General features: G+C 42.0%; 3 protein-coding genes across 8 annotated transcripts in view; 2 read left to right on the top strand and 1 right to left on the bottom strand.

Moving 5' to 3' along the window:
• Positions 1-4,710, top strand: part of anapc1 (anaphase promoting complex subunit 1) — a 43,775-nt gene extending 39,065 nt beyond the window's left edge. For all 3 annotated transcript variants that reach the window (XR_011087937.1, XR_011087936.1, XR_007485053.2), the window contains 3 exons: positions 990-1,076; positions 2,461-2,538; positions 2,892-4,710. The gene's annotated coding sequence lies outside the window, so the exon portion shown is untranslated. The remainder of the gene's footprint in view (positions 1-989; positions 1,077-2,460; positions 2,539-2,891) is intronic.
• bcl2l11 (BCL2 like 11) lies at positions 3,802-15,217 on the bottom strand. Of its 3 annotated transcripts, XM_049735945.2 has the most exons (5): positions 15,059-15,217; positions 13,319-13,740; positions 11,030-11,148; positions 6,278-6,434; positions 3,802-6,197 (listed from the first exon to the last, which is right to left on the bottom strand). In XM_049735945.2, the coding sequence occupies exons 1-4, from the start codon at positions 15,064-15,066 to the stop codon at positions 6,309-6,311; spliced, it is 675 nt and encodes a 224-aa protein (XP_049591902.1). In that variant the 5' UTR covers positions 15,067-15,217; the 3' UTR covers positions 3,802-6,197; positions 6,278-6,308. The 3 variants fall into 3 exon arrangements, with proteins under 3 accessions (XP_049591902.1, XP_049591901.1, XP_049591903.1); XM_049735944.2 differs by having other exon boundaries at positions 3,802-6,434; XM_049735946.2 differs by having other exon boundaries at positions 3,802-6,434; positions 13,319-13,737; positions 15,059-15,205.
• Positions 15,218-16,852: 1,635 nt separating this feature from the next.
• Positions 16,853-25,818, top strand: arhgef33 (Rho guanine nucleotide exchange factor (GEF) 33). Of its 2 annotated transcripts, XM_049735916.2 has the most exons (17): positions 16,853-18,908; positions 20,870-20,916; positions 21,428-21,592; positions 21,854-21,966; positions 22,030-22,169; positions 22,232-22,324; positions 22,728-22,854; positions 23,073-23,205; positions 23,326-23,433; positions 23,632-23,724; positions 23,804-23,952; positions 24,038-24,112; positions 24,324-24,505; positions 24,590-25,014; positions 25,084-25,242; positions 25,310-25,431; positions 25,505-25,818. In XM_049735916.2, the coding sequence occupies exons 2-17, from the start codon at positions 20,902-20,904 to the stop codon at positions 25,584-25,586; spliced, it is 2,181 nt and encodes a 726-aa protein (XP_049591873.1). In that variant the 5' UTR covers positions 16,853-18,908; positions 20,870-20,901; the 3' UTR covers positions 25,587-25,818. The 2 variants fall into 2 exon arrangements, with proteins under 2 accessions (XP_049591873.1, XP_049591875.1); XM_049735918.2 differs by lacking the exons at positions 16,853-18,908; positions 20,870-20,916; positions 21,428-21,592 and having other exon boundaries at positions 21,603-21,966; positions 22,033-22,169.
• The last annotated feature ends 1,609 nt before the right edge of the window (positions 25,819-27,427 follow it).

The following is a 27,427-nucleotide window of genomic DNA, read 5'->3' on the forward strand; positions in this document are numbered from 1 at the left end:
TATCGGAGATTATTGAGGGTGCATCAAAGTGAAACATCTGTTATTTGAAATTGTCTTTGATGGGTACAGTAGAAATAAAATGTTGATCTTCCAGCGGGAATGTGTCATGCAGGCCACACCCGCTCGGCTGGCGACATCGTTTCTTGTGGGGAGATGTGGGCAGTCCAAGAGAAAAGCTAAATAAATTAAAAAAAATAGCTGGGAGCAGAAGAGCAAATGAACCTCAATGACCGCTAAGCCTCACACGCATCACAAAATATTTCCAGTCACACACACACACATACTTCAGCTCATTTTGACAGCTTGTAATAACACCCACGCAAGCAACTTGTAATGGAAATAAATCACCTTTGTTTTTTCTTTTTAAATTTTTCCTATCTATAGAAACAGAGGTCAAGTGCACGTTTAACCTCATGAACAAAAAAGGAAGGAGTCTAATTTATTTGTGTTGTGCATTTACGGACTTTCGGGATGATAATGACTGCATGGATGTATGCTGATATCACTTAGTGGTGTGGAAAGTACCTGGAGATTTGTGACAGACACACCACAAGATTTTTTTTTTTTTATAAAAGCACTGCGTACTTTAACTGTGGACTTTGTTCAGCCTTGTGCCAGCAAGCTGAAATGATCACAGCTAGGCAGGGTGACTCATTTTTGTTTCTAGTGTAATATAATAATGAATTTGGGTGTAATTAACAAATTAGAAAAAAACTGAAATAAAATAACACATTGTTACATCACAACTTTTTGTTCTATGGCTATCATCACTCTTTTTCTCTTTGCCATCTGTGGTGAGGTGCGATAGTCAAAAAAAAAATCCCACCCCTGAGTTGAATTCCCGGGAGATTCTTTGAAAGTCTCACATGATGTTTTTGATGACGCACGTGTACTTTTTTTTTTTTTTTCTCTCTCTAAATTTGTCTGTAAGCTTGTTTGAGCTCGTGGCTGCTAAATTTGCTGACTCATCTTTTTTTTGGTCTTCACAGCTGCAGCTGGGTTGAGCAAGCGGAAGGTTGACAGGTGAACACGAGCTCGGAGGAAAGACTCCGCCCCCCAACAACATCATCAGCAAGGTGTGAAACGACGACTGTTTATTGTTTGAAAAGTAAAAGTGGACACAATAAGAAGTTGTGTGAGGATTCACCGTTGTCTTTTCAATTCAATTTGTAGTAACAGATTTGCTTTATTAAAAAAAAAGAGATCTTATCTCTGGGAATTTTTTTTTGCCCCACTTTTTTCTCAACCAATCAAAATCATTTCAATTTCAAAAGAGTAAAACAAAACAATTGCATGTATTGAACCGCATACTAAAAATTGGCAAAAAATGCACGGCTTCATTTGATTTGATTGGTTGGATTTAGTCCAGTTTTACATTTTTAAATCTCGAATTGTAAATATAACGATAATGCAAACTGCATTCTCGATAGGGTTCAAGTCTGGGTAAGTACTTCCTCGTTTGTCGTTTTGAGTTCTTACAGGGGTTGAGGTCCTCGTTGTATGACTGCGTTTCGTTTCTATGACGACAAAGTAGCCCGGTACACTCGTGGCTATCGCTTTGCAGTTCCGAGGTTCCGGGTTTGAATTCCTGGCATTCCGTGTGGTGTATGTAGCAAAGTTTTGGATACAGTCCAGATTTTCTACAGGTGTTTTTGTAACAGTAGAACAAGACAATGCAATGCATCAAAGAAGGTAAAACCGCGTGAAATTAAATCAATTCATAGATACCAACTCTTCACTTTGATCAGTTGAGCAGAAACTGGGCGCGTTGCCGCAAGTGGCGCAGTTCTGATAAAGCGTGTGTGTGCGCATGTGCGTGTGTGTCTGCAACTGTACAGACGTATTTTTCTTTTTGATTGTGAAACCTGTGCCACGGCTTGTGCAACTCGCCCTGAAAGATGTGACAGAGGCTGGATGTTGTTTGCGTATTTTCTTGTTATAGGTTACGATTTGTTGAAAGTATTAGTATTGTGAGGATTTTTTTTTTTAGACACAAGTAGTGCTTAATGCCCCCAATAAAACCAAACCTGTGTAGTTTGTTTTAGTTTGAGTGACTTAACCACTTTTTGGTAGCCTTGACCTCAATTTTGTATTTATTCTTTAGCGTGCAAAGGTGTCAGAAGATAAAACAATTGTCAGGCACGGCTCAGGCTGATGCAACTCTGAGGCAAAGAAGTGCAAACACTCCACCTCGTTGGACACAACATTAGGGACACCTGCACCGATACAAAATAATGCATACAAATGTTCACTTTTTTATTTAAAGATAGATCTTGATTATTATTTGAAGCTTCAACGAATAAATGTGAGAGGAAAGCCACACCGGCACAACATGCAAATTCTACACGGAAGGGCCGCAGCATATCTGCGCTGAGGTTGTCCACAGAGGCAATCCCTTCTGTTCCGACGCTAAAAATGGAACATATTTACGAGACTATCATTTATATGTGTCTGATAAAGGACTGGATGTGACTGGAACCCCGGGCGTGGGCGGATGGACACGTGACTCAGCCGGCAGCAGGAAGTCGGCGACCGGAGGTGTGTGTGCACGTCTCGTGTGTGTGTGTGTGTGTGTGTGTCTATCATGTTCAACACCTGGTTCCAGTAAGCACTGTTCGAGGACAACGCAATATTCAGTTAATTTGGTTGTGGGAAGATTCCATCCTCCACACCTCTTCACCCCAATTTTGACAAAACGTAAAAACGAAACACTCAATTTTAACTTCAACGATGCTTCACCCAATCCTTCCTCTTTCAATTCAACGTTTGCATTTACAGTATGAGAAGCCAGGTGGCATTATGATCATTCTCAGCATTAAAAAGTTGCGCAATTGTTCTGAGAAATATTGAGCCAGATTGAGTGAAGCAGCTCGCTTCTCCTTTTTCCACAGATGGATGGAGCAATCATTACCGCCCGATGACACCATGCACTGATATGACACTGTATATTGTGTTTGTATGCACTTATGCACGTATGTGTGTTATAAGATTTGTGTGTCTGGGTGTGTATGAACAAGTGTGTCATGAGCTGATTATGGTTTTGCCAAATTGTGGAAGCAACGGTACTTTCCAGCAAATGACCATGTGGCCTTGCACACCCATTCACACACAATAAGAAGAGGAAAAAAAATAACAATACGAGTTTCACATGTTAATCTGACATTTGGATGAGTTTAGTTTCCTCGGCTGTTAATCTATAAATAAATTTTTTTGCAGATTTTGAATTTGATCTTGAAGAGAGCAATCTATGGACATTAATCCGATTGATCTCGAGATTACAGTTGATGTGCAATGTTGTAATTTTACAATGTAAGTAACACTGCAAAAAAAATACAATAAAAGAAGCTTCAAAAAGAAATTTTGGGTTTATTTTGAGACAGTTTTTTTACTGCTTATTCATGCTACTACAAAACGTGTGTTCTGAACAAAGGTTTATGTGGGAATTTAGACTTTGGAGACTCAGTATTCTCTCAATCTTAAAAGATACAATTCCATTATTGAACTAAAAAATATAGAATGTCATTGATTTTCTCAATTTTCTTTTCATTACCCCCCCCCCTCAAATTATTATTACTATTAGAGCAGATTTATTTTTAAAAATCACTAATTACTGTTGCAAAGAATTTATTCTTGGACTTTTTTTGGTACTTTGTTTTTTTATCAATGTAGATTTATAATAAAAATGCACTTTTAATACTGCCGAGTTTGAATAGAAATACCTGCGTACTCCTACTTGTGTAAATATTTACATTCCAGCATTACCCAACAAGGGCTTGTCGAATCAATAAACCACACTGCATGTAGAAAGATGAAAAAATTTTATTTACAAAAGGCAATTAGACAATACAATTACTACTTCAGTGTGTCATAATAAACAGACCTACAATAAAATAATAAGACACATGCTGCTGCTACAGTCGCACTGGGTCGTTCAGAGTCACCCGCTTACTTAGTTCCCCTCGTTATTTGTAGTCCCATTGAAGAAATGTCTCAAATCTCCAATACAAATAAAACAAAATACAAAAAAACCTCCAACTGTGTTCCAATTGCGTAAAACCCTGAATGTCACACACAAGACGGCTCATCGGTCGCTGTGCTTTTTGCTCCCTGCCGTAAGACCGGACCATAGTTAGTAAGACGTGAGGCCTTAAGTTTTCACAGGGCACCACATGTCGTCAGTCTAGAAAGAGTGAAGCTTATGTGGTGGGTTGTCGGTCAGCCTGAGGGTGGGTCACGTAGAAAAATGTGTATTTTTGTATGAAAACCGATGAAAATGAATATTTGATTAAATGCATGACTAGATGAAGCAGGTGTACTTCAGTGTAGGGCATAATAATTCAAATTGTGTGGATTGCCTGCTTGTAACTTGGAAGGTAACGTTTTTCACGGTGTGGCTCAGAAAAAGACAATCTCTTCATTAATTATAAAAGCATTCTGTCCTTTATTTGCTAGTAACTTGGAATTGTTGTGACAAAATTCTGTTTTTCATTAAAAAAAGTAATAACGCACAACTTCAGACTGACAAGGTTTGGCTCGGGGGACATAATCGCTAAATAAAAAATATTTCAATTGTTTGCTAGTGAGTTGGAAGAGTTGCATCGAAAATGTCTTTTGGGACAGATTCTTAAGAAAGACATCGTAACAGTTCTTATGTAATGTATGATTCTGCTCAGAGAAGGTGCGCTGATTTGAATTTGAACTCCCTCGGTGGAGGTTGAAAAACATCATTTCGTCTTGTCCTACTTTTTCGCTCCCGTGAATATTTGCCGCTTAACCCAATGTCGTACCGGTCACAATGTCGTGAAACAACGCTACCACGTTCAGGGACAAAGTCATGTAAACTGTGACACGATACATGTTGACACAACTGTGCAAATATCCTCCATGGATGCCGCACCAACATGCTCATCTGAGTTCTAAAACCCTGCGTGGGAGGTGCAGCAACCGCTATGAAACCATGACTAAGCATCGGTATTAATTATCAGATTTATTTTTAGTACTTGAAATGATTTGAGTAACGTTTCGACAAAAAAAAAAAAAAGGGCTTTGTTAGCTTTACTTGACATACTTGAAAACAGCAGATGTATTTCCTATGGCGTTAAGATAAAATAGCTGTAAAAGTAATACCGTAACATCTATGCTAGTTTCAGTTAGCCTCGCTACAGCATGATGTCAGCAATATGCTAACGGACTTTCCTTTAGAGGCTTAATTCTGTTTTCCTGTTTTAGTCTTTCAGTAACTTGAAGTGGTAAGTATGTATCTTATTTGGACAACTGACTCTAGCGAAAAATCAATGTATTTGTAGCATGCTAGCTGGCATATTAGCTAACCGTTCATTTGCTGCTCAGAAATCTGTCATTTTCTGGGAGTGTTTGAAAAAACGGCAGGCAAGCACAGACTTGCTAATGAACGGATGGAGACTGATGTCTGACAGATGATGACGACGATACTGTATGCTGAAACCGTGAACGGAGAAGGCGATGTCCTAGACCGCAGTCTAGGCCCTAAACGGGACAAAAAAGTGGTCGCTTGATTTGGCTCTTCGAGATGATTGTTTTGCATAGTGGATACGATTTTCATTCATAAGTTCATATTTACACACCAGGGAAGACCTTGTCTAAACATTAGACGCTTTAGCATCTTTGATTTTTTTTTTAGGGTGTCCAAGACACCTATAGGAGTTAAGTTTGGGAAATGTTGTAAGTTGGTCTAGTTTTGTAGGGCAGGAGACTGGATTTGCTAACTCCATTGGCGTGTTGTTCCCTCGAAATTGGGAAACTGGGAAAGCCTCCTTGAAAGAGATGCGATAGATTGAAAAATGGGTCGAAAACTGACATGGAACATCGTAGAAACCGCGGCTTTTGAGCTGTGACAAGGAGTTTTAACGATCCCTTTTATGTTGGGAATTCATGGACCCACACATTTAACAACCCTGTGTCTGCAGAGTTGACTCTCTCACCTTTCTGTTCAACAACAAGGAGAATGGGGATAGGGTTAGGGTTAGGGTTAGGAGAATGTACAAGGCACGTTTGGATTTCCACAGGCGTCATCTTCCCGGGGTGGGGCTGAGGGGTTTGTTTGCGTTCTGGATGGGAGTGCAAATTCCCAACTCTGGTTTCACAGCAAAGGCTCAGAGACGAGAGGGGAAAAAGTGGGAATTCCAGACGTTTTTAGAGTTCCTCAAAGTATCCACTTCCTGAAATAGTAAGAAGAAGACTTGTCGAATGCTACGTCTGCTGGGTTTATGTTTTTTTTCGCCCCCCTCCGTGAGCTAACCCTGAGGGTGGTGCGGCTGGTCGTTGGGGTTTCAGCCAAAGTACCATACGATCACGAGGACCAGGACGCCCATGCAGAGGAGGAAGGCGGGTTCCTGGTTAATGTGCAGCACCGGCAACTGGTTCTGGAGGGCTGCTGCCTCTCTACGTGCCGCTCCCTGGATAAACACAAAATAATCATGTCAAACTAGAGAATGTGATTTGTGTACAAATAAATGCTAATAACATGAAGGTAAACTGAAATGCCTGAAATTAATCTGAATCGTTGACATGGAGAGTGTGAGACTTAGCAAGTTCTGGGAAGAGTTCCTAAGATATGAGCTCAATAGTTTGAAGTTGGAATAGTTTGAATAAATGCATTGCAATTCTGTAAATAAAAACACCAAAAAAGTCCAAAATACAAATATATAAGAGCCCACACAATGATGTCACTCCCTGGGGAATTTTGTGTTAGCCCCATGGCAGGAATGAAGTTTACCTTGGAGATGGTTGCTATGGACCATCAAATTACTTATTTGAGTCATTTTTCAACAGACGCTTGTTTGTTTTAACACAGAAAAGGTCTTGTTGCTTGTTTTTGTGGATTTTTTCCCAGAGCCATCATGCTAATCTTAGCCCCAAGATAGGTGTTGATAGCTTCATTTACTGTTGACAATCTAGACATATTTATTTTATGGCATGATTGTTGCTAGTAAAAGTAGTTAATCACACCTAACAATGATTTCAGCATAATTGTTTCTGCTGGTAAGTGATGTTGAGAAACCCAGAGCTAATTTTAGCTTCTTAGCTTTCCTGTAAACTAAATTACTGTGTTGACTAAGCAATTTTTAAATTTTTTAGAATTGATGCCAAAAAGTGATGTATGTTATGGTGGTCACAACATTATTGTTGCTTAATGTGGCTAACTTAGCATGTTGCTAAACTGATGCGTACCAATCAATGGCAAGGTGAACTGCTCTATTGTGTTTACGTCTACAGGAAGCAAGCAGGTAAGTATGGTTTTCAACATTCTTTTTCAGGTGTCATATCCTGCATATTAGTATTTACAAGCCTCGCTATATACTCCAAGGCAGTCCAAAGAATCTCCAACAACCAAAAAAAGGGACTGTTCTTAGGTTTTTGGCAAGTTAAAATATTTGGGGATCCATTTTTTTTCCAGTACGCAACAGTGATTTATTTTTTAATCAATGCAATTTGTTTTTATTCCACAAAAAGTTTTGTCTCTTGACAGAATGTGGAAAACCCAGCCATTTTCTTTCGCCTCAACACACCGCAAACCGGATCGCTGGTGAACGTAACCACACATCTCTCTTAGCTTCCTTAGCACACTTGGCACTGGTTGTGACCATAACAGGTGTTTTGGTTTGGCTTGACCTTTTTTCTTCTCTTTATCCTTCCAGTCAACAAGCCCACGCTTTGGCCTGCATCCACATCGCCATTCATTGCTCACACAGCAGAAGGGAAATCCTCTCCACAAACCACCACCAGGACTTGAGAGAGGTGGGCCAAGAGCCATGCGGATGGCGACATTGACAAATATCCAATATGGGGGGGAAAAAACTAAATTAAATTTTAAAATAAAAAACGTAATTTTATAAGGTGCCGTGTTATATTTTATTTTAAAAAAATTTACCTATTTTTTAGCACAACAACTGACTGCCACATGTATTGTGTTACGATTTTCTTTTACCTCAATATTCGAGTTCTGCCTTACTTAAATACATGCAGTCTGACTGAAACGTATTATTTACTGGCGTAGGAAATTGGATTTTATTTGCCTGGGCAGGAGGACGTCCTGTCTTGGCTTCACGCCTTTCGGATGAAACCTGGCCCTGATGGATCGTAAAACACCAACAAAGAGTGGCACGAGATCCAGCCAGAGAGGGGGGGGGGGGAAAGTCAAGCAAAGCCCACACAGCACGCTCATGCCAGGACAGGAAACAGGTGAGTGGGGAAAGACTGGTTCCCCCGGTTATGAATCATATCGTCTTGTAATTCAGCATGTGACCCGAGTTGTACATTTACAGGCCAGACTAAGAAGCTTTTCCAGCTTTTCCTGTACACCATCCCTTTTGGCCCGACTGCGGCACCCAAGAGACTCGTCCATCCTTTCATGACGACGAGATAAGAGGTGAGGATTAATTCAGACGTCGACATTTTACCAGAATTATAAAAGTCTCCAAATATGCAAATCTGTTATTCATCTTGGTAATGCAAAGTCGAATCAGTGAATGTTATTATGATTATTTTGTTGCACACTGTTTATGATCCATAAACGCTATCGTAAACAGTTGCTCGGCAATCCAGCCAATTTTTTAGTGGATCGCTCCAGGTAACACAATCCGTCATCGTGACATAGAGGTGTCAATCATTCGGCGGTTTTGCTGATGGCTAACATCTGTTGCTCTTCGGTTCAAATTGAAAAGCGTTTTGTTGTGTCTTCGGGGAGGGATGCGATCAATTATTGCATCAGGGTTCTCGGGGCAACTGGAGGGATTGATAAACCAAACACAAGAGTGACTTTGGTCCCCCCCCCCCCACCTCATACATTGACCTCTAAAAATGTCGATTTTAGCTTCATTTTTTACTACTTTCCTTTCTGTTGTTATCGATCTGTGTCTGTGGTGAAAACATTGCAGTTAGCCGTTACAAAACAGCTCATGTAATTTTTGTTTTCTAGCCGCAACTTACTATGCGGCCTCCCAAAAATAGCTCAGGCTGCACTTAAATGGCGCGCGCGCTCGCACACAAAAAAGAGAAACTGGCTCAGGCTTTGTTATTGTTAGCCTAATAGCATAGTTGCCTTAGTCATATAGTTGAACGTTTTCAAAACAAGAAAGCACGACAAATTCTACAAACAAGAAGCGTCCGGTTGCCTCAATTCAACCTCTGTGGATTACCACGAACCAAATGACTAATAAGAATCTAGTCAAACAAAAAAATCTATTAAATTTGTAGCAAGCACATTGCTACTTTTTTTTTTATGTTGTGACAGACACGTGATTGGTTGTTAACTGCACACTGAGCATGTGATGTCATTTTCAGTTGACAGCAAGGGCTCTATATTCATGCTAAACAATTTAAAATAAAAATATATATTTACAAAAATAGACTATAAATAAACACTTGGTTCAAAAACCCCCTTTTTGTCTTTGACACCCGACGGATGCGCACTGGTCCTCCGAGTTATTTTTGTCTGCAAGCACTCCCACTGAAAGACGACACAGTGTGTAATAGCCTCTGTTCAAGTGTGTGTGTGTGTGTGTGTGTCTTTTGGCAGGATAATTAGACCTTGTGCCTGTGCTCCGCGAGAGCCCTTTAACCGCAAGGCTGAGCAATAATGTAGCTACACTGTCACGGATACCGGCCCCTGACACACACACACACACACACATACACACACCAGACAGTGTTTACTGACATCTGAAAACAAACACACAATCCATAAACCCAACACACACTAAAAAGAAACATTTTTGGCCTATAATGTGGCTCTCCTTGCCCACACGCGAGGTCATTACGATGACCTTAATTGAATCATGTGACACCTGGCCCAAGTACGGGGAACAAGCAGCCGGCTTCCTCTTTTTCTCGCCCCTGCTCATTGTTCTAATAAAACACGTGCACAGACTTTCGGAATAATTCTTTGCTCAAGTTCACGGCCATTAAGATGCACGCACACACACATGCGTGCACCTTCTTCTCCTTCTAACTTCCCCAGTCATGTGAATAAGTGTTGAGTCACAGCAGCTACTTATCACGTTATCGCAGTCTTCTCCAGCCTCCCGCCGGCTTCCTCTGCGGCCTTTTAATCTTAGCTAACTAAGCGCGAGCAGGGTCGTCAACAATCTGAACGCATCCAAATGCCGTGTTTAATCTGAAATAAAATCCACTTTTATGTGCAATTCTCAAAGGCCGGCGGGCGCCGCAAACGTAGTCATTGACTCACAGTAAAGACGGGGGAGTTACTAAGCTGTGTTAATGACGGGTCTCCGAAAAAGTCAATGCGAGGAGGCTCGTGAGTGGAGCTTTGGAACACTGTGATGAGATTAAACGCAGTCGAAGCCGCCAGGAAGAGAAGTGGCGATGATGCAACGAGCAGAAATAATGCCAAACCGAAACGGGAGCCATGCGTAATATACTCGCTGTTCTGCCTTAGATCAAGTTTGAAACAAGCTAAGCCTTGAGGAGATGATGTGTAACCTTATGCCGGAATTAAATACAGTAAGAAAATGTCATTTTGTAATCAAGCAGGGAATATTCAAAATTAGGAATTTTAAAGAAATGTTGCAGTACTGTATTTTATTCATGGTTGTGTAGTATGCTGTTTGTTTGTGTTGCTGCTCCATTTGTGTTAAAGTAGCAGTTGTTTTCAAGTTTACAACAACTATGCTCATTTGCATTAGCTCCTCTAGTTAGCATTAAGCTAGTGGACTTTCGTGATCAATCTTTTGTTTGTTTAAAATGTTTTACCAAGAGTGAAGTTTCTATGCTAGTTTCTGTTAGCCAGTTTATAGGGATGTCCATTATTTGTTAGCATTAAGCTAGCAGACTTTTGTTTGATGAAACATGGTTTGGTGTTTTTATATACTGTACAATGTAACAATGGAGAATAGGATGCTTTGCCATTTAAAATGATGTTGTACGATAGTCACCCATTTTGTGATATCAAAATATCTCCAGCAATAAACCGGGGTTCACTGTTCTAAGAAGGCAGATGTGAATAGACTCATTAATGTGGATTAACCCTGACCCTCATTATGTAGTCGTTGTAGTCATCTCCGATGTGTCGAAGCTCCTGTCCGACCTCCACGGCCTGCATGTCCCCAGCTGCCGGTCCGAGCCTGGCGCTCGGACGCCGGGCAGAACTTCCTGCAAGCAAAAAAACAAAACACTTCACCCTAATGCGATCAGAAATGCGTCCGCTAAATATTATCGCTCGGCCAATTAGCCCCGCGCCATCGATGCCATTCATCAAAAGTGCGGAAAGATGGACGGGCCCCGGTCAGTAATTACACGATTGAAGTGGAGCTCAGTAAATCAAAACAAGCAGGGGAAGAGCCGATTTGCTGGAAGGAAATCATGGCCTTTGGAAGTCCCGAACGGGTCCTTACCCGGTCACGGATGAGCTTTGTGACCGAGACAACCCATCGGCTCATCCCTCGAATTACTGCGCGTGTGTGTGTTTAGTGCTATCAGATGGATGCTGCTGAATGAAAAAGCGCTGAATGACCCATGTCTGCGCCACACAAAAGACTAGCAGGACTGTTTTGACTGCCACACACACACAAATATAAAGCATCCTAAAGCCCAGAGGTCTTAATGAGCCATGTTTAGACTCCAGACGTCTGTCCTGTACTGATAAAAGAGTGGAAGTAAAAGAAAGAAATGCTGAGATTTTGACTCTGAACCTGAATCATTTTGATAGATAGAAAAACCTATTAACGGTTTAGCAGACCTCTGTCAGGGCCAAACAACACTGATGAGGGGTAGTAAATTCCTCAATTCTGAGAATAGCAGCAAATTTTGGACTGTAAAATGGAATGGAGACAAAACAAATAAATCTCGCTTGGGTTTGTTTTACATTTTCAAAAAATTGTAAGTTACCGGCGAAGCAACCCAGTGAGTGTTGTTGATAAAGTTAGATAACAAAACTCCAATTTTGGATTGTCAAAAATGTTCCAATAATCATACTAAGTTGGGCTGTATTGTTCCCCTCCAGTCCTCTAGGTGGCAGTCTGCAGTAGCCAGTGTTGTACATTATCTGAATCGTAAGTTCCTGTCTTTATTGTTCCACTCCAACCCTTTAGGGGTCAGTATTGTGCTTATAATAAATATTTAAGACAAAAAAAATGCAAAGAACTGTCATTCATTTTAGGTGGTTATAAATATTGCTATGTTATGGTCATTACTGTTCCACTCCAGCCCTCTAGGTGGCAATATTGTCTATTTCTATTCCTCTAACTACCTAACCAAATTACTGGCGGACAGAAAGAAATCTAACACAATATTATCTAATATGTTTCCCATTCTGCAAGGCTAAATGAGGTCACCAAAATATTTGAGGATAGAATGTGCAGTGTGAGTTCATTGTGTCAGAGCAAACACTGCGAGGGGATTAGCGCTAGTCGTTACTGCCTATTTCGTCCCACGATACGGCCCGTTTGTTACCAAAACAAGCGTCAGAACATTGCCGTGGCTAAAAGTAGCTGACAAATCAAAGCGTACATAATGTTAAAAGAGCACTTTGGTGTCCTGTGGCTGGAGGTGATGATATTTTAAGACTTAAGTGAAGAGAAAGCTAATAATAAAGATCCTGAAAGCGCCTTTTGTATTACATCCCATCCCAGACATCATAAATACAATTTTGCTCTGGGAAAAAAATGATGTCTCATGTTGGAAAGATAACAGCGAGCTCACACTGATACAAGTATAAAGCAATAAAACCGAGTGACTTAACCCTGTTTACAAGATTCACATTAATAGGTACAGAAAGAACCTATTTCGTCATATTTTGCCTAGTAACAAGTGACTTTGCAAACATACCAGGAAGAATAAGATTAAGAATGTTATTTTAAATGGAGTCATTTGGCGGTAAACCATGTTGACTACTTTTGGTATGATATCTTTGGGCTCTTGCGTCATGATACTTGTTTTGCTTTGTTTTCCTCTAGTGTAGGTTTGGCTGGTTCCTGTCAACTCTCCCTGTTCTTTGTTGGTGCCGTAAATTGATGATTTGACATCTTTTAGCGAGTGAGAGGAATCTGTTGTGACTCATGTCGTAGTTTCATGTTTCACTTTGACATGCACACTGTAGTTAAATATCACCGAATGCGCCAGCTGCTTCTGCACGAGTAAATACGCTTCAATCACTTATGGGATCATGCACGAGCTATTTTTTTCCCAGTGGCCTCAGACTGATGACCTTCAGTGTGTGACATGAACTTTCTAAGCTACAGCTGCACAAGAGATTGTTTGCACACAGTCTGCTCACGTGACCACGCACGATTTTTGGTGTCCGTGCGTGTGCACGTGCACTCACCCTGCAGCGTCCCCCTCCGGTAACGCGCCTCCTCAGCGACGCGCACCAGGGCGTGCTCCAGCGCCTGGGCCGAGGGGCTGGGCGTCTGAGTGAAGGCGGAGACCCGCGTCGAGAGCGGCGAGCTCGGCAGAGATTCTCCCTCGCAGGAGAAGTATCCGCTGGACGATCGCCGGTACGGAAAGTGAAAGATGGTTCTGGTTTCAAACACGCCTCGGCGCTCCGGGGAGAGGAGGGGGGAGATGTTGCTCCGGCGGCGAGACAGCGAGCGCAGCGCGCCCGCTGCGGGTGCTATTCCTAAATCGCCTGCTTCGATGTCTTGCCAGCAGACGCCGGAGCCGGGTTGCTCTCTGCGGCTCTCGCTCGGCTGCGGCCGCGGACGTCCTGCGCTCGCTTCTGTGGTCACTGCGGTTCCATGGGATCTGCTGGGGTGAACGCAACGACACCGTCAACTTGCGTCGCCAGAATCATTCGACGGCGGCTTCGTCCCTTCTTCCCCCGTTTGCGGTGTGTTTTTTCGCCTGCGATCGGATTAACTTTGACCGCCGAATGGATATTGGCCGTATTACAAGTCGCCCTGCAGATTTTACGCGTTCGAAGCGGCGCTCGTGCAAGTTTTAAACCACTTTTCTTTTGGCCCGTGTGGAACTTTATCGAGCCTCGCGTGTTAAAAGGAAGCAAACTGCGTCACACGTCAGCTCTGTCCGGGGAAGGAAAAACAAAAGCTTTGTTTGACAGCAGACACTTTGTCTTTTTATGTACCCTCAACCACCACATCGGAACACGTTGACTCTATCGGTCGATAATTGAACGTCTTTACGCGTTGATGACTAAATTACATTTTGAAATATATTTCTATATTAGGCTGTGTGTGGGGGTGGGGGGGCTCTTCCTGTTTGTCCAGACTGAAGCGGCTTCCTCGGCGAGCAGCCCCACAATGACTCTCTCCCGGGTGCCAACACAATCCACGCACATTTTATTGCGACTGTGTTCCTGTTGGACTTTGCGCACTAGAGCCAACCTTGCGCCAATTAAACACAGACAGCGGAATGATAACAATGTGCAGACATGACTATGTCCAATCATGTGTCAACATTAAATCATTTTTCTAACAAGTCTTTTTTTTTTTATTATAGCGCGCCTGCGTTCTGGTTTGCGCGCAAGGCGTGCGCGCCATCAGCAGGCAACTCCGTGCACCGGCATCTCTTCTACCAGGAAAACGCACGGCAACCGGCGTGAGCCTTTTAACCTTTTTTGTTTATATTATTATCATCCTTCGCATTCCGAAAACAATGCAGGTCAACCAGTCTACTCCGATCTATGGCGTCATACCGCGAAAGAACTAATCGAGGGCGGGTGGGGGGGTGGACGAACCCCGTGAACTCAAGGCAATTTTAAACACTCGTTAGAACAAACTTGTTGTTTTGCGCAATTATAGCGTTTTAAATACATTTCGTGCGTAATTTGTACGCACCATTTAATAGGGACGCTTAAAAAACAGTAAAACTTCTATAAACGCTTTTGAAGGGGAACTAATATACTAAAATTTCGCTTAATAAAGAATAAATGTAACTATTAAAAAAGTCCGCAATGAGCAATTGTGTTTGCAAATGCGTTGTCTCGTCTCGACACGGCGTGACAGCTGACTCACACCGGCGAGCCCCGAGGCAATCGTGATATTGTGAAAATTACAAAAGTCAATAAATGCGAAAATAAGCACGTACACACGCGGTTTCGACTTACCTGTGCATGTCAGTAGTGGCACATGATGTGTAGAAAACAAAGTCCGGTAGCGTGTCTTTTGTGTGAGCTAGGTTTCCTTCCGATGTTCTTTTAGATCCTCTCTAGCCGGCCGTCGACTCTTCTCTGAAGGGGTCGCGGAGCTGCGCACCCCTTTTTAGCCTGGTGGGCGGGACTAGTGAAGTCAAGTCAGACTTGACTAGACTAGATGGATAATCGTTACTCTGTCGCCCCCTGGCAGGGCAAGTGCAGTCAGGCAGCTCGTAGACGTTTATTTCTTTTCCAGTTCAATTTTTTTTTCTAAAAATATTTACAATTAAAAAACAAACAAAAAAATGCAAATTGCATTACTATGATTATTTATTTATTTCTTTATTTATTTATTTATTTAAAAAAAAACTTGTAAATAAAATGAGCTTCATTATGTATTTTTTTTTTTTATCGTCACTTTCCTAAAATAATAATTCAAAGGGGTTTCACCCCAGAAAACAAGACACTGAGCCAAACAGACTGTATTGTATTTCTTAATAGTTTTCTTTGAGTACTAAAAGTTTCAAATTTTTGGACTCTGAAGACCTCTGAAGGGGTAGTAGGGTGTTTTTCAACAAACTTATTTTAACAGCATCACCCTGCCAAATTGACTCCCACTCAAAACCACACTTCCTATGCCCGTATTTGTTGATTTTATCATGTCCTTTTTTGGCCAGACTCAAAGCCACCCCCTTATTCACTTCCGACCTTCTCTCCCCCGCATCATCTGAAAAAATTGTCCTCAGGGAGGTCATTCCCTCGTCACTTATATGCGAAAGCAAGATAAGCCAACTTCCCCATATTCATATGTGCTCTAATGTTCTTTTATTTGTTGATCTCATCTGCCACTCCTTTTCATAAGATGTGGGTTCAATTCCACATGTCCTCGAGTCACCTGGCCCCCAGACCAGAATTTAATCTTCTTTGACAAGACGAACCCAAAGAACTGGCAATGTGGCTGTTCCAAATTATTTAATCACATTCAAACTCATGTTCGATGGGAGTCAGTTCACATATCAAAATAAATAAAGCTGAGATTCTCGAGTAAGCGTTATCTGGCGTGTTTTGCTTTTCGCTAAAAGCTCACCTGGTTATAAACCAAAATTCTCATAGCTCAGACAAATTAAGAAGATTGTTGTCTTGTTTACTAAACAACCAGTACTTGCCAGAAATCTCTGCAGCCCTGAACATTTTTTTTTTTCTACTTTAGTAAAAAATCTAATTTGGATGAATGTCTTGTTGTTTTGCCGGAGTATATTAGAACATCTGAACTTTAGTTGGGACTTTTTAGAGTCACTTTAAATAATGGCAAGTCTGTCTGAGTTTCGATATAATTGGTTAACACTACTCAGTTATTTTTATTCTTGTATGTCACTTTGATTTTAATTTACAAGCATGCAGTAAAGTACGTGCTAAATGTGTGTTTGAGTGGTTTTGTGCTCTCTCCAGCATGTGTTGAAGATTTGCTAGAACAATTGTTCTCACTTATCTTATGATTAAACAACAGCGGAAGACACACATGACATTTTCTCACCAATTTTTCCTCTCCCCATACTTTGAATTGCAAGTTTTTGTGCTCAGGTTTCCTTTGACTGCACATTTCGACGCACACGCATGCAACACGGTGATATTTTGGCAGCAGGATGCAGATATTCCGATAAAGGAGGCAAAGGGGAGACAGGTGCTGTGGGTTAGCCACAATACAAAAGATGCAGACAAAATGTAATTGTGCAAAATAACGTTTACTTTATTGACTTTATTTTTTTAATTTCATGAAATATAAATATACCGTAATTTCCGGACTATAAGTCGCGGTTTTTTTCATAGTTTGGGTGGGGGGGCGACTTATACTCAGGAGCGACTTATATATGTTTTTTTTTCACAAATTTTTACTTGATCATTAAGACATCACTTACAAGTATAGTTGACCACTTCCCATGTTATTTTTAGTATAGTTGATCACTTCACATGCTTTTATTTCTTTATCTTGAACATATTCAAAACATAAAAAATAGAGAAAACGTCAAATAAAGCAATTAACACTTTAAAGCACCATATCCAAGTCCACTGTCTGCTGTATGTACACTTGCTCCATTTTTGCTCCTCTTATATTTATTATTATTATTTATTATTATTTGTTTATTTATCATTTATTCAATACTCTTATTTATTCATTGTTAGTGCCTTCTTGGGTTTTTTTTGTGATGCTTGTATGCATATGTGTACTATCTCACCGAGGGATAGTGGAAATGTAATTTCAATCTCTTTGTGTGTCTTAGTATATAAAAAAATATATCGACGATAAAGCAGACTTTGACTTTGATAAAACAACCAAAAAAAATTATATTTTCAGACGAAACTGGATGAGGGCGCTCTAAATTTTACCGTTGGCCGTGACTCATCAACTGGGTGGGCTTAAGAAAAATGGCACCAAAAAGAAACTCATATTTTGCAGGTTACAAACTTCAAGTTGTAAAATATGCAGCTGAAAACAGTAATCGAGCAGCAGAAAGAAAGTTTGGAGAACCGTGATGTACCAATGGATTACTATTTCAAGTGACGTCAGTAGCGCGGCGCGCCGGTTGTTTACATACAAACGTGCCCACACAAGGACTACCATCATTAGCGGTGACCATTTCTAAGTGACACGGAGGACAACGAGTTTGAAGGAATTAAGGATTTGGAGTGACATAGAAGGTTTGAAAAACTATTATGGCTTTTACGCACGCCCGGTCTCTACTGAGTCGGGGGCCGACGCTCGGCCGAGTGGCTGTCCGCGAACGGTGCGTGGGGCTCGGACATGGCCATTACGCACGCCCGGTCTGTCTGGAAGTCCACGCCGCCACACGCTTGGAAGTTTGTTTTGTTTAATAAAGAGCCGTTTACCAAACCTACGTCTATCCTTGTACTTTGTTAACGCTACAATATAGTTATATAGTAGATCTGTGGAATAAAGACGAGGCTGACGTCAGGGCGCACGCGCGGCGATGTTGACAAAGGACGAGGAATTTGATCGATGGATTTAATGGAATTAAAGTGCACGGATGGTTTGATAATATTATTGGCTTGTATTATAGTTATTTAAAATATAGTTTATCTATCGTTATATGAGCCTGTGGAATATTTTGAAGCGCAAGCGCCCTCAGCCGTGCGCACCCATTGTTGACAAAGAACGATCGATGGATTTAATGAATTGGAGTGACACTGATGGTTTTATAAACATGTTATTCATGTAATAGTTGTCCTTAATCACTCTATATGTTACGTCAGGCCCGTTCTCAGCTCTTTGTTTGTGTTTGTCATGTTAGCATACCTATCGTTTAGCCTGTTGTTGCTATTTAATGAATTGGAGTGACACCGATGGTTTTATAAACATGTTATTCATGTAATAGTTGTCCTTAATCACTCTATATGTTACGTCAGGCCCGTTCTCAGCTCTTTGTTTGAGTTTGTCACGTTAGCATACCTATCGTTTAGCCTGTTGTTGCTATTTAATGAATTGGAGTGACACTGATGGTTTTATAAACATGTTATTCATGTAATAGTTGTCCTTAATCACTCTATATGTTACGTCAGGCCCGTTCTCAGCTCTTTGTTTGTGTTTGTCACGTTAGCATACCTATCGTTTAGCCTGTTGTTGCTATCGTTTAGCCTGTTGTTGCTCGTTCATGACTGTTTTTGGTGTGGGATTTTGTCGAATAAATTGCCCCCAAAATGCGACTTATACTCCGGAGCGACTTATATATGTTTTTTTTCACTTTTTGGGGCATTTTATGGCTGGTGCGACTTATACTCCGGAGCGACTTATAGTCCGGAAAATACGGTATATATATTAAGAATAACAATTTTTTTTCCTCTCTCCCTCTCGACCATGCAAAATATTCAACTATTCACTGTAAAGTTATGCAGAGGAAGCTGACATTGTTGCTTTTCCTCCCTTTACAGGTGTTCATGTGCGTGCATGTGCCACACAGACTGTTTGCAGCTGTGTAGCAAAGGCGTGCAGATGTGGTGTGGAGCCAAACACTGCACGTGTGAGTGTCTTCAATTCAGTTTTATTTTTAGATTGCAAATGAAAACTTTTTTTTTAGTTTTTTTATACAATTGAGGAAGCCGATTGATCTTTCCTCAACACATACGCTGTGTCAAAGATGTAGTACATCCTACTGACCAACAGAGGTCAGGTCATTAAATGTTCAGAGAATGATGGAATGATTGGAGTAAACGAAAGCAGAAAAAGGATTATAGAATGGGAGGGCAGAAAGGAGCGATTATCCACGTGAGGCAGAAGTTGACAACATGACAAGACGGAACAGAAAAGAAGGAACAGAGGAAAACCCTTGCCATACTTTTTTTTTTTGGGTGATTTTCAAATAAAAGTCAAAGACTAAACCTACAGTCTTCACCATAACCTCCTAACCTTTACAGGTTCAGGTCAATGAGTGCAGCCCAGAGGTCAAAGCAAAATCAGTGAAGCGACATTTTGGCATTAGCAATTTCTTAGTAACTCATTTGATTGATGGAGCAAGAGTTTGTGCACTTTTGTGACGTCTGATTTGTTTGCAATTTGGTGTACAGTGTGATGCTCTGACGTCTGCCTGCGCTGCTTCTGCACAAACAAGGATCTCTTTGTGCGCACAAGACAAATCACAGGACTCACATGCTGTTTGCAGGGGAGGGACGCTAACGTGGGGCCTTAACTTAATCATCATTTTATTCTTCTTCGTGTTCTTCACAGGAGGCGTTAGCACAAGCAACAACTGGACTTCTCCGCAAGGATTAAAACATGGACGATAGTTCACGAGACGCTCAGGATCACACTGAAGATATGTCACCACACAAAAAAGGTATGAACTTTTTTTTTCGGGGGGGGATTTTTATTTATTTTGCTCAGAACAGTAAAGCATAAAAAGGCCGTGCGCTCTGTCATATGAATGACTAATATTAGTAACGTGCAAACAAACCAAAAGATGAGTGGCACAGAAGTGTGTCATATGAATGACTAATATTAGTGACGCACTAATAAGCCAAAAGAAGAGCTGAGTCTGAAGCAGAAGTACAGTTCAAAGTAGAAGTACAACAAAAAACAAAAAACAAAAAAAGTGCCTTCACGAAATTGTCAGATCAACAATGTCTCACACCGATGAACAATTATAATTCAATCAGAATGAAATTAATAATAACTGAAATAATCAATACATGGTATATATTTCAATAACACTTTTGTAAATTGCACGACTGTCCAAAAGTTGTAATGACCTTTTCGCAGCCTTTTAGCAGCCCGCCCGCCCGCTGTGTCCGTGCGTCTGTTCACATGACAGTGTAGTTAGCATTGTTGTGCCTTCAGGCTAGGCTGGCCGTGTGGTTGTTGTCAGTGCTGAGTGTGTCCTTCTGGGTTTTATACAGTCATGCACACACAAACGAAGAACAGTTTCACAACTACCGTAAATGACCCAGTGACCACAACGACAAAATCGATGCTAGCCTCCTTAGCTGGCCAGTCTTTAGAGCTTAACATTGTGTTTAGCGTTCAGATAAAAAACTTTTTTGAAGAACTGTTCACCATCTCCTAAAAAGTTGACTTGAGGTCAGTGTCACTGCATTAAAATATTCATTTTGGTGGCATCTTCTTGCCATGGACCAATATTGAAGTGAGTAGAGGAGCTTCAGGTAGTCAGGCCATAGCTATGTCTAATAGGAAAAAATGCTTTGCTGCCACCTTGTGGCTAATACAAACATTTTTGTATTTTCTGTTGGAACAATATGTTTTATTTTGTTGTTCAGATGAAGAAGATACAAATTTGCAGGACGCTAACATGGAGGTAGCTCAGGTGAGAAGATCTCTATTGTTCACATGCACAACACAACAGTTCCATACGCAAGCTCCGCTAATAGCTTAGCTCAGGACTGAATAAGAGAGTCAGCTAATCTGAACAAGACATTCATCTCTTTCTCTGGCTCTTTGTTTCCTCCATCTTTCCATCGCTGGTATGGGTCATGTGAAAGGCATCAGGCGGAAAGCATGTGTTCGTCTTTTCCCCTCGATGCTATCAGTTTGTCGACTGTACCTGAAAGCGCAAACATTAGTCTTGGACCATGCAAGATGCTTTTAAGTCCTTGTCAAGTGAAAATCATGGTCTTGTAAATTTCAAAAATCCTTTACTTACTTTGTCTTTTCCTCTACGTGCACCCACTGCCAACAACGAGGCACTCTAAAGCGCACCTTCTCTTTGTACGTCTTCACTTCCAACATGTTTTATGTATTAAGAAACAAATTCATTTTACAGAATCTTCTATCATTTTTGAAATGAAGAGAAATAAACAATCATTTTAACCACACAGCTGCAGGGCCTGGTGGCAGAGCTACGCGAAGGGCTTCGTATTTCCGTGGCGGAGCTGTGCGAGCTGCGCCAGAAGGACCAGAGATTAGAGGGAAGCCTGCAGGCTCACCAGACCGACGTGGATGATAAGATTATGGGCCTCAAGAACTCACTCAACACTTTCAAGGTGCTGGACACACCATCAAGTAGACCTCGCTGACCCAATACACACAATGAGTGTATTCTGGATGGAGATAGAAAAGCATCAGTAGCTTAATGAGGAACATCTGACTCGATGGAAGCAGCGGGGTAATGTAATAGATTAGACAAGAAGGCAGCAAGGCTTAGACATTAAAAGCAAGCAAGCTCCAACTTTGGTTCTCCTTCCAACCCTGTCTCAAACTTCTACCCAGGACACATCTCAGGTCCTTGTTGTTTCCGATTGCAGGAGGAGCTGAGCACTGCGTTCTTCCACATCCAGCACGTGTCCAACAGACAACAGGAGATGATCAAGCAGCTAGAACAGCTCCAGCCAGACGCCCCCATCAACGTCCCACAAAGGTAGCGAAGTGTAACGCGATAAGAAAGGCAAGACACACACATACAGACTTCTGATTGGTCCAGCAGAAAGAGCTCCAAGTCGGATGTGTTGAGCGCATCCGAGGACGAGCGCATCTGTGCACCCGGCCAATCGGAGCTCAGCATCTCCAAGCGGTACTTTGGTGACTCGCCGCAGTCGCAGAGGAGCGTCACGTCTTTACAGAGTGAGTAACAAAATGGTGCATCATGGAAAGGCTTGAATTAAATTCGATAATATGTGTTGTAGCATCTGTTTCGGAGCAGCAGAGATGTGGTTTGTCCAGAAATCCGGCGTGGGGGGATGGCAGGAATGGTAGAGAGGACACAGAAACTGAAAACAGTAAGAAAACACGGACGGCTTGATCGATTCTGTCATGTTTTCATTGACCCACAACTCAAAATCAAATTTCATTATCAGAAAGTGCTGTAGAGTGATCAAAGATTAAAAAAAAGAAAATGTCAAGTAATAACAATAATCAAATAATCAAATAAAAATACCTTTTAATTATTTTTTTAATGTCTCCATTATACAAGAATACCACAAATAAATTAAATAAAGGATAAAAATAAAAGCCAATAAAAACATGAGATAATATTAATAAATACAATAAATGAAATACAATTACATTGATAAGATCGAAATAAAATAAGCCAAATTGAACTTTTAACATGAGAGCAAAGACCGAATCAGAAAACATTAACCAAAATAAAAGCTTTAAAAATCAGACTAATATTTCTTGCAGGTATGAGACAGAAAGCCGCCTTGGAGCTTCTGGAGTCGGAGAGGATCTATGTGTCCCACTTGTCTCTGCTGCTGAAGGCCAACATCTCTTTTAATGGCTCAGAAGCACTCGCAGCAAAGGACAAACGGTGAGAAGATCCACACACCTACGCGCTCACCCGTGATCTAAATTTATAGGAATTAGAAGGCAGGAAATGAAAAAATCTAATCACTTACTCCAGCTTCTTAATGTCATGGCTGTTAAGCCTCCATGCACGAGTTTACACAACGGGAGCATTTTTGAAATATCGCCGTTAACATGCGGACAACCAAAATCCCCTAAATTGATGATGTCACGTCTTCCCAGGCCGTTTCCCAGCTCTTTGAGGTTCCTGATTCAGCAGCATTTGGACCTGCTGCACGCCCTGCAGGAGCGCGTCCTCAGGTGCCAGTGGCAAGGCATCATGGGAGATATCTTCATGAGGCTCACCAGTAAAGAGGTGCCCTCACAATCATTTAAAAGCATTAGTGCCGAATGATTGTGAATGCGTGGAGGTCCAACGCTTGGCAAATATGTCAAATAGATCACAATCCATGACTTTACTGTTTTTCCCCCCCAGAGTGATTTCCTGGATTTGTACGTTTCCTATCTGAAGGAGCTGCCCGATTGTCTGGCCGTGGTCACCATGCTGGCTTCCAATGCTGTCAAATCGTCCGCCTTCCTGGAGGTAAAAGACCATTTTTGATTAAATAAAATAAAAAATAAAAATAAATAAATAAAAAATAATAATAAATAAATAAATAAATAAATAAATAAATATTTGTTTGTGCAGGTGCGTGATTGCAGTTTGACCTATTTTTTTCTGATTGGTCAACATGAACCACACCTCTTTCTTGCTCTGATTGGTTGTCTCAATGTTTTCAAGAATGACGTCATGGGAGACGAGTCCAGACCCTCACTGCACACGTTGCTCCTCCAACCGGTGCAGAGAATTCCAGAATACTTGCTTTTGCTGCAGGTGACAAAAAAAAAAAAAAAACTACAACATTTTTGTCCTTAATTCCATCCATCATCAAGTGTGTCACGTGTGTGTTTAGGCTTTGCTGAGGCAGACGGAGGCCTCGCACCCAGACTACTATTTGCTACTAGTGTGTATCCAGCAGTTCCGCAACTTCAACAGCCAGCATCAGCACCTCCTCCAGCGTAACCAGGAACTCCTGATGCACAGCCGCCTGGAGGTCAAGAGGTCTGCACGACAACAAAAACAAAACAGCATTCATCCTTAAACACAACATAGGGAAATACAGACAACGTGTGTGCGTGTCTCCTAGTAGCAGGTCGTCCATGAAGCAGCTTCTAAGGAACATGGAAAGCGGCCTTCAAGGATCTCCTTACCCTCATAGCAAGTACGGCTACAGTATTTCACTTTCAGGCCAATAGATGGCGGAAAAAAACAAATCAAGGGGAAGCAGTTCTAGAAATCTCAGACTAGTATTTTGGAAACTTCGACTGACAGTGGAGTACCGGAATAATTACATATCAAATCAATAATAGCATACAAATCAACCCCAAATGATCCTGATTTGCTTTATTGGGGGGCTTTTTCGACATGGACAGGGAGCACGCTAATCTGGCCAAACACAGCAAGCAACGTCTTCTGGAGCAGATCCAGTCCAGCCATCGCTTCCACGAGCGGGATCGTGTGCAGGAGCCTGAAGTTAACTGTTATGATCCCGAGTGGGGGCCTCAGCTGCAGTTCTACAGCCCTGACGTGGACTCTCGCAAACACAAAGCCACAGGTGATATTCACACAAGTTCTTGTTAGGGCCCAAAAACGAATAAATAAATACAAATTTGAACGATGAGCATCTTTTGGCTTGCAGGTTTGGGCAGCATTCCAGAAACAGAAGCATCCGAGCGCTCTGGCCAGCATCGCCTACCTGCCAGACCCTCAGAATTCCGGCAGGTCCAGCCAGGCTCGGCTTTGGCCGATGCCTTGGAGGAGTTCCTTCTCCCTCCAGACCCTCCTGGGATGGAGTGTCTCTACGAGGAGGAAAGTAACTCCCTCCACGACGCGTCCGCGTTCGACCGCAGCTCTACGCCCTCGTCCGACTCGTCCATCGACATCGCCTTCGTCAAGTGTCCCAAAAGTCCCATAACTCCATCGCGCCACGTGCCAACAAACCGAGATTTCTTCGGCAACGGGTACAACAAACCAAACCGAGTGTGCGGCTCCCCGGACGAAGCTGTGCTGATGCACCACGCTTATCAACGCCCCCTTCAGGCCAGCCAGCGTCAAAAAAGCAAGGTGAGCTCACACGGTACTGAAGTTGTGAGATTCTTTGCGGCTCTTTTGACGCTTTTGCCATTTTTGCAGTCACTGAACGGACTGCAGATGGACAGCACGGTGACGGAGAGTGGCCACGCCAAACTGGAACGGCAGGGCAGCAGAGGGTGCGGCACGCCGTCTCGTAAGATCCACAGCTCGCCAGTGAGCAAGAAGGACTGCGAGAAGCCCAGTGATGACCTTCATGGGGTGCTCAACATTAGAATATATTTGACGGGCGCTTTACTTTATGAACTAAAAGGCTCACCCTTGTCAGGTCCCCGCCATGCCGCCGTGGGCGGATGAGGAAAATCACCATCACACGCCCCTCAGCGAGCGAAGCCGCAAGCAAGACAAGGGAGGCTTTAGGAGCTCCTTCAAGAAACTCTTCAAGAAGAAGTAAGAAGAATGATACCGTCTGTTTTAGGAGGGCAGTCGATTATTGCTTTATGAAACCGTTGCTTTCTCGCAGGGGCGGTGACGACGATAAGAAGAAAGCGGCGGAGAAAGGGCAAGAAAATCAACAAGTGGATGTTCGAGGCACTGCAGTGTGAACCTGTGTTGAAGGAAAACAGAATGTTATACACCAGTGTTTCCCAACCTTTTTTCATTCACGGCACACCTTTTCATTGGAAAAAATCTCGAGGCACACCACCAACAAAAATCTGTTAAGTGTTACACCAGCTTCTATATTAAAATCACTTATATTACAACAAAAGACGTAAAGTTCTATTCCTGTATATGTATGGAGAGTAGAATAATTGAATAAAATAAATACAAAATATACTTTGAATTGTATTTCTTTTGCAAATGAAAGTGACAGTTTTTGAAAAAAGGTTTTAGACTAAGGAATAAAATATTGAACACCAACTCGTATAACAATGTAAATCACATATATATACATATTGTCTGGTGTTTTATTCCTTGTTTTTATTTTTGGGGGCATGAAAACAAAAATCTGACATTTGGTTTACTGCTTTATATGACAATATGTGTAGGTACACCTCATGGACATTTCAATAGGTACACTCCACGAGGTAAAAAAAGAATAAATAAATAAAGGGTTAATTGCACGGTAAAAGCACGTTCAGGTATGTTCTCACACCTGGGTTTGAACCAAGTTCTTCCCGAACATGAGCCCGTGTCACTCACCAGTCGACTATTTCGACCTGCCAGCTAGTAGTCGTCTGCACTGATTTGTACTAGTGATGTGCATTCCAGTTCTCAAGTGAACTGAATCTTTAGAATCGGTTCACTCACCCTCACTCGATACAAATATTTTCATTTGATTGAAGGCAATGGCGTTAACCACTCGATCAGAGCCTGCTCGGAAACCAAAGGAGATTTGGTCATATTGATAGGGTATCCTCCATCCAAATAGTCAGTCCGAAGCAACCCTTTCCGCAGTAGTCATCATGACAGGCGACCACCTGGTGGCGTCAGTGTGCCGAGCGCCGTTGGACGATCAGGAGAAGAAGATTTGAATCGACGGATGCGACGTCGGGGCTTTAGGTCAATTGAAGACAGGTGTGCTCGATCAAGGGGAGTTATCATATGCAGGTGTCACCGAGCGCGGGCCGGCGGCGGCGGACGGTTTCTCAGGTAAGCGAGCATGCTAGCAAATGTTTGTCGTCTCCTGCCGTTTCTCACGACGGCACGCTTTGTTGCTTTTTCTCACAAGCCTTTTTTTTTTTTTTTTAATTTATTTTGTTTGTCGCAGGATTGTCGTACTCTCGTGACTCGGCAACGTCACGTCCACCGCGACGGTGGGCCTGGAGGTAAATTGTTGGCCGCAGGCTATTTAGCCCGTGAGCAAATGTTTGCAGTTTCTTACGATGCCATTTATTATTTCTTGCAGGATTTTCGCTGTCTAGGGAGTGCTTGAGGTTTCGGCACGGCACGGCACGACACGGCACGCCGCAATCCACTTTGCGTCGCGTCGTTGCGCGTTTTGGTGGTATTTTAAATGTCTTTCGGGGTTGCTTTTTTTCATGCTGGCCAGCGTTTTTTTCATTCGTCTGTCTGTAGACGGTTCGTAAATGACGCCGCTGATAAGCGCGTGTTTGTCTGACTATAGGAAATGTTAGTTTGACTCTAGTCGACTTAACCATTTTTTAAATTATTTTATATGATGCGTGTGCCATTTCCGTGTCATGCAAACTGGTGAATGCAACGTGTATGTTACGTCATGTCCAAATCGGACCAAATCCATTCAAAGATGGCGCCCGCCCGCTCTCGTTCCGTTACGCAACAAACATTTGCGCGTGTTATTTTCTCCCGTCTTGGACGCCGCCAACCTGGATCATCTGTCCAATGTGAGGGGAGTTGATGAATGATGAAATTAAAATATGAATTATAATCCTGAATAATTATCATAATTTACTACAATGTGATG

Source organism: Syngnathus scovelli, chromosome 12 (assembly GCF_024217435.2).
Source record: "Syngnathus scovelli strain Florida chromosome 12, RoL_Ssco_1.2, whole genome shotgun sequence".
Taxonomy (NCBI): domain Eukaryota; kingdom Metazoa; phylum Chordata; class Actinopteri; order Syngnathiformes; family Syngnathidae; genus Syngnathus; species Syngnathus scovelli.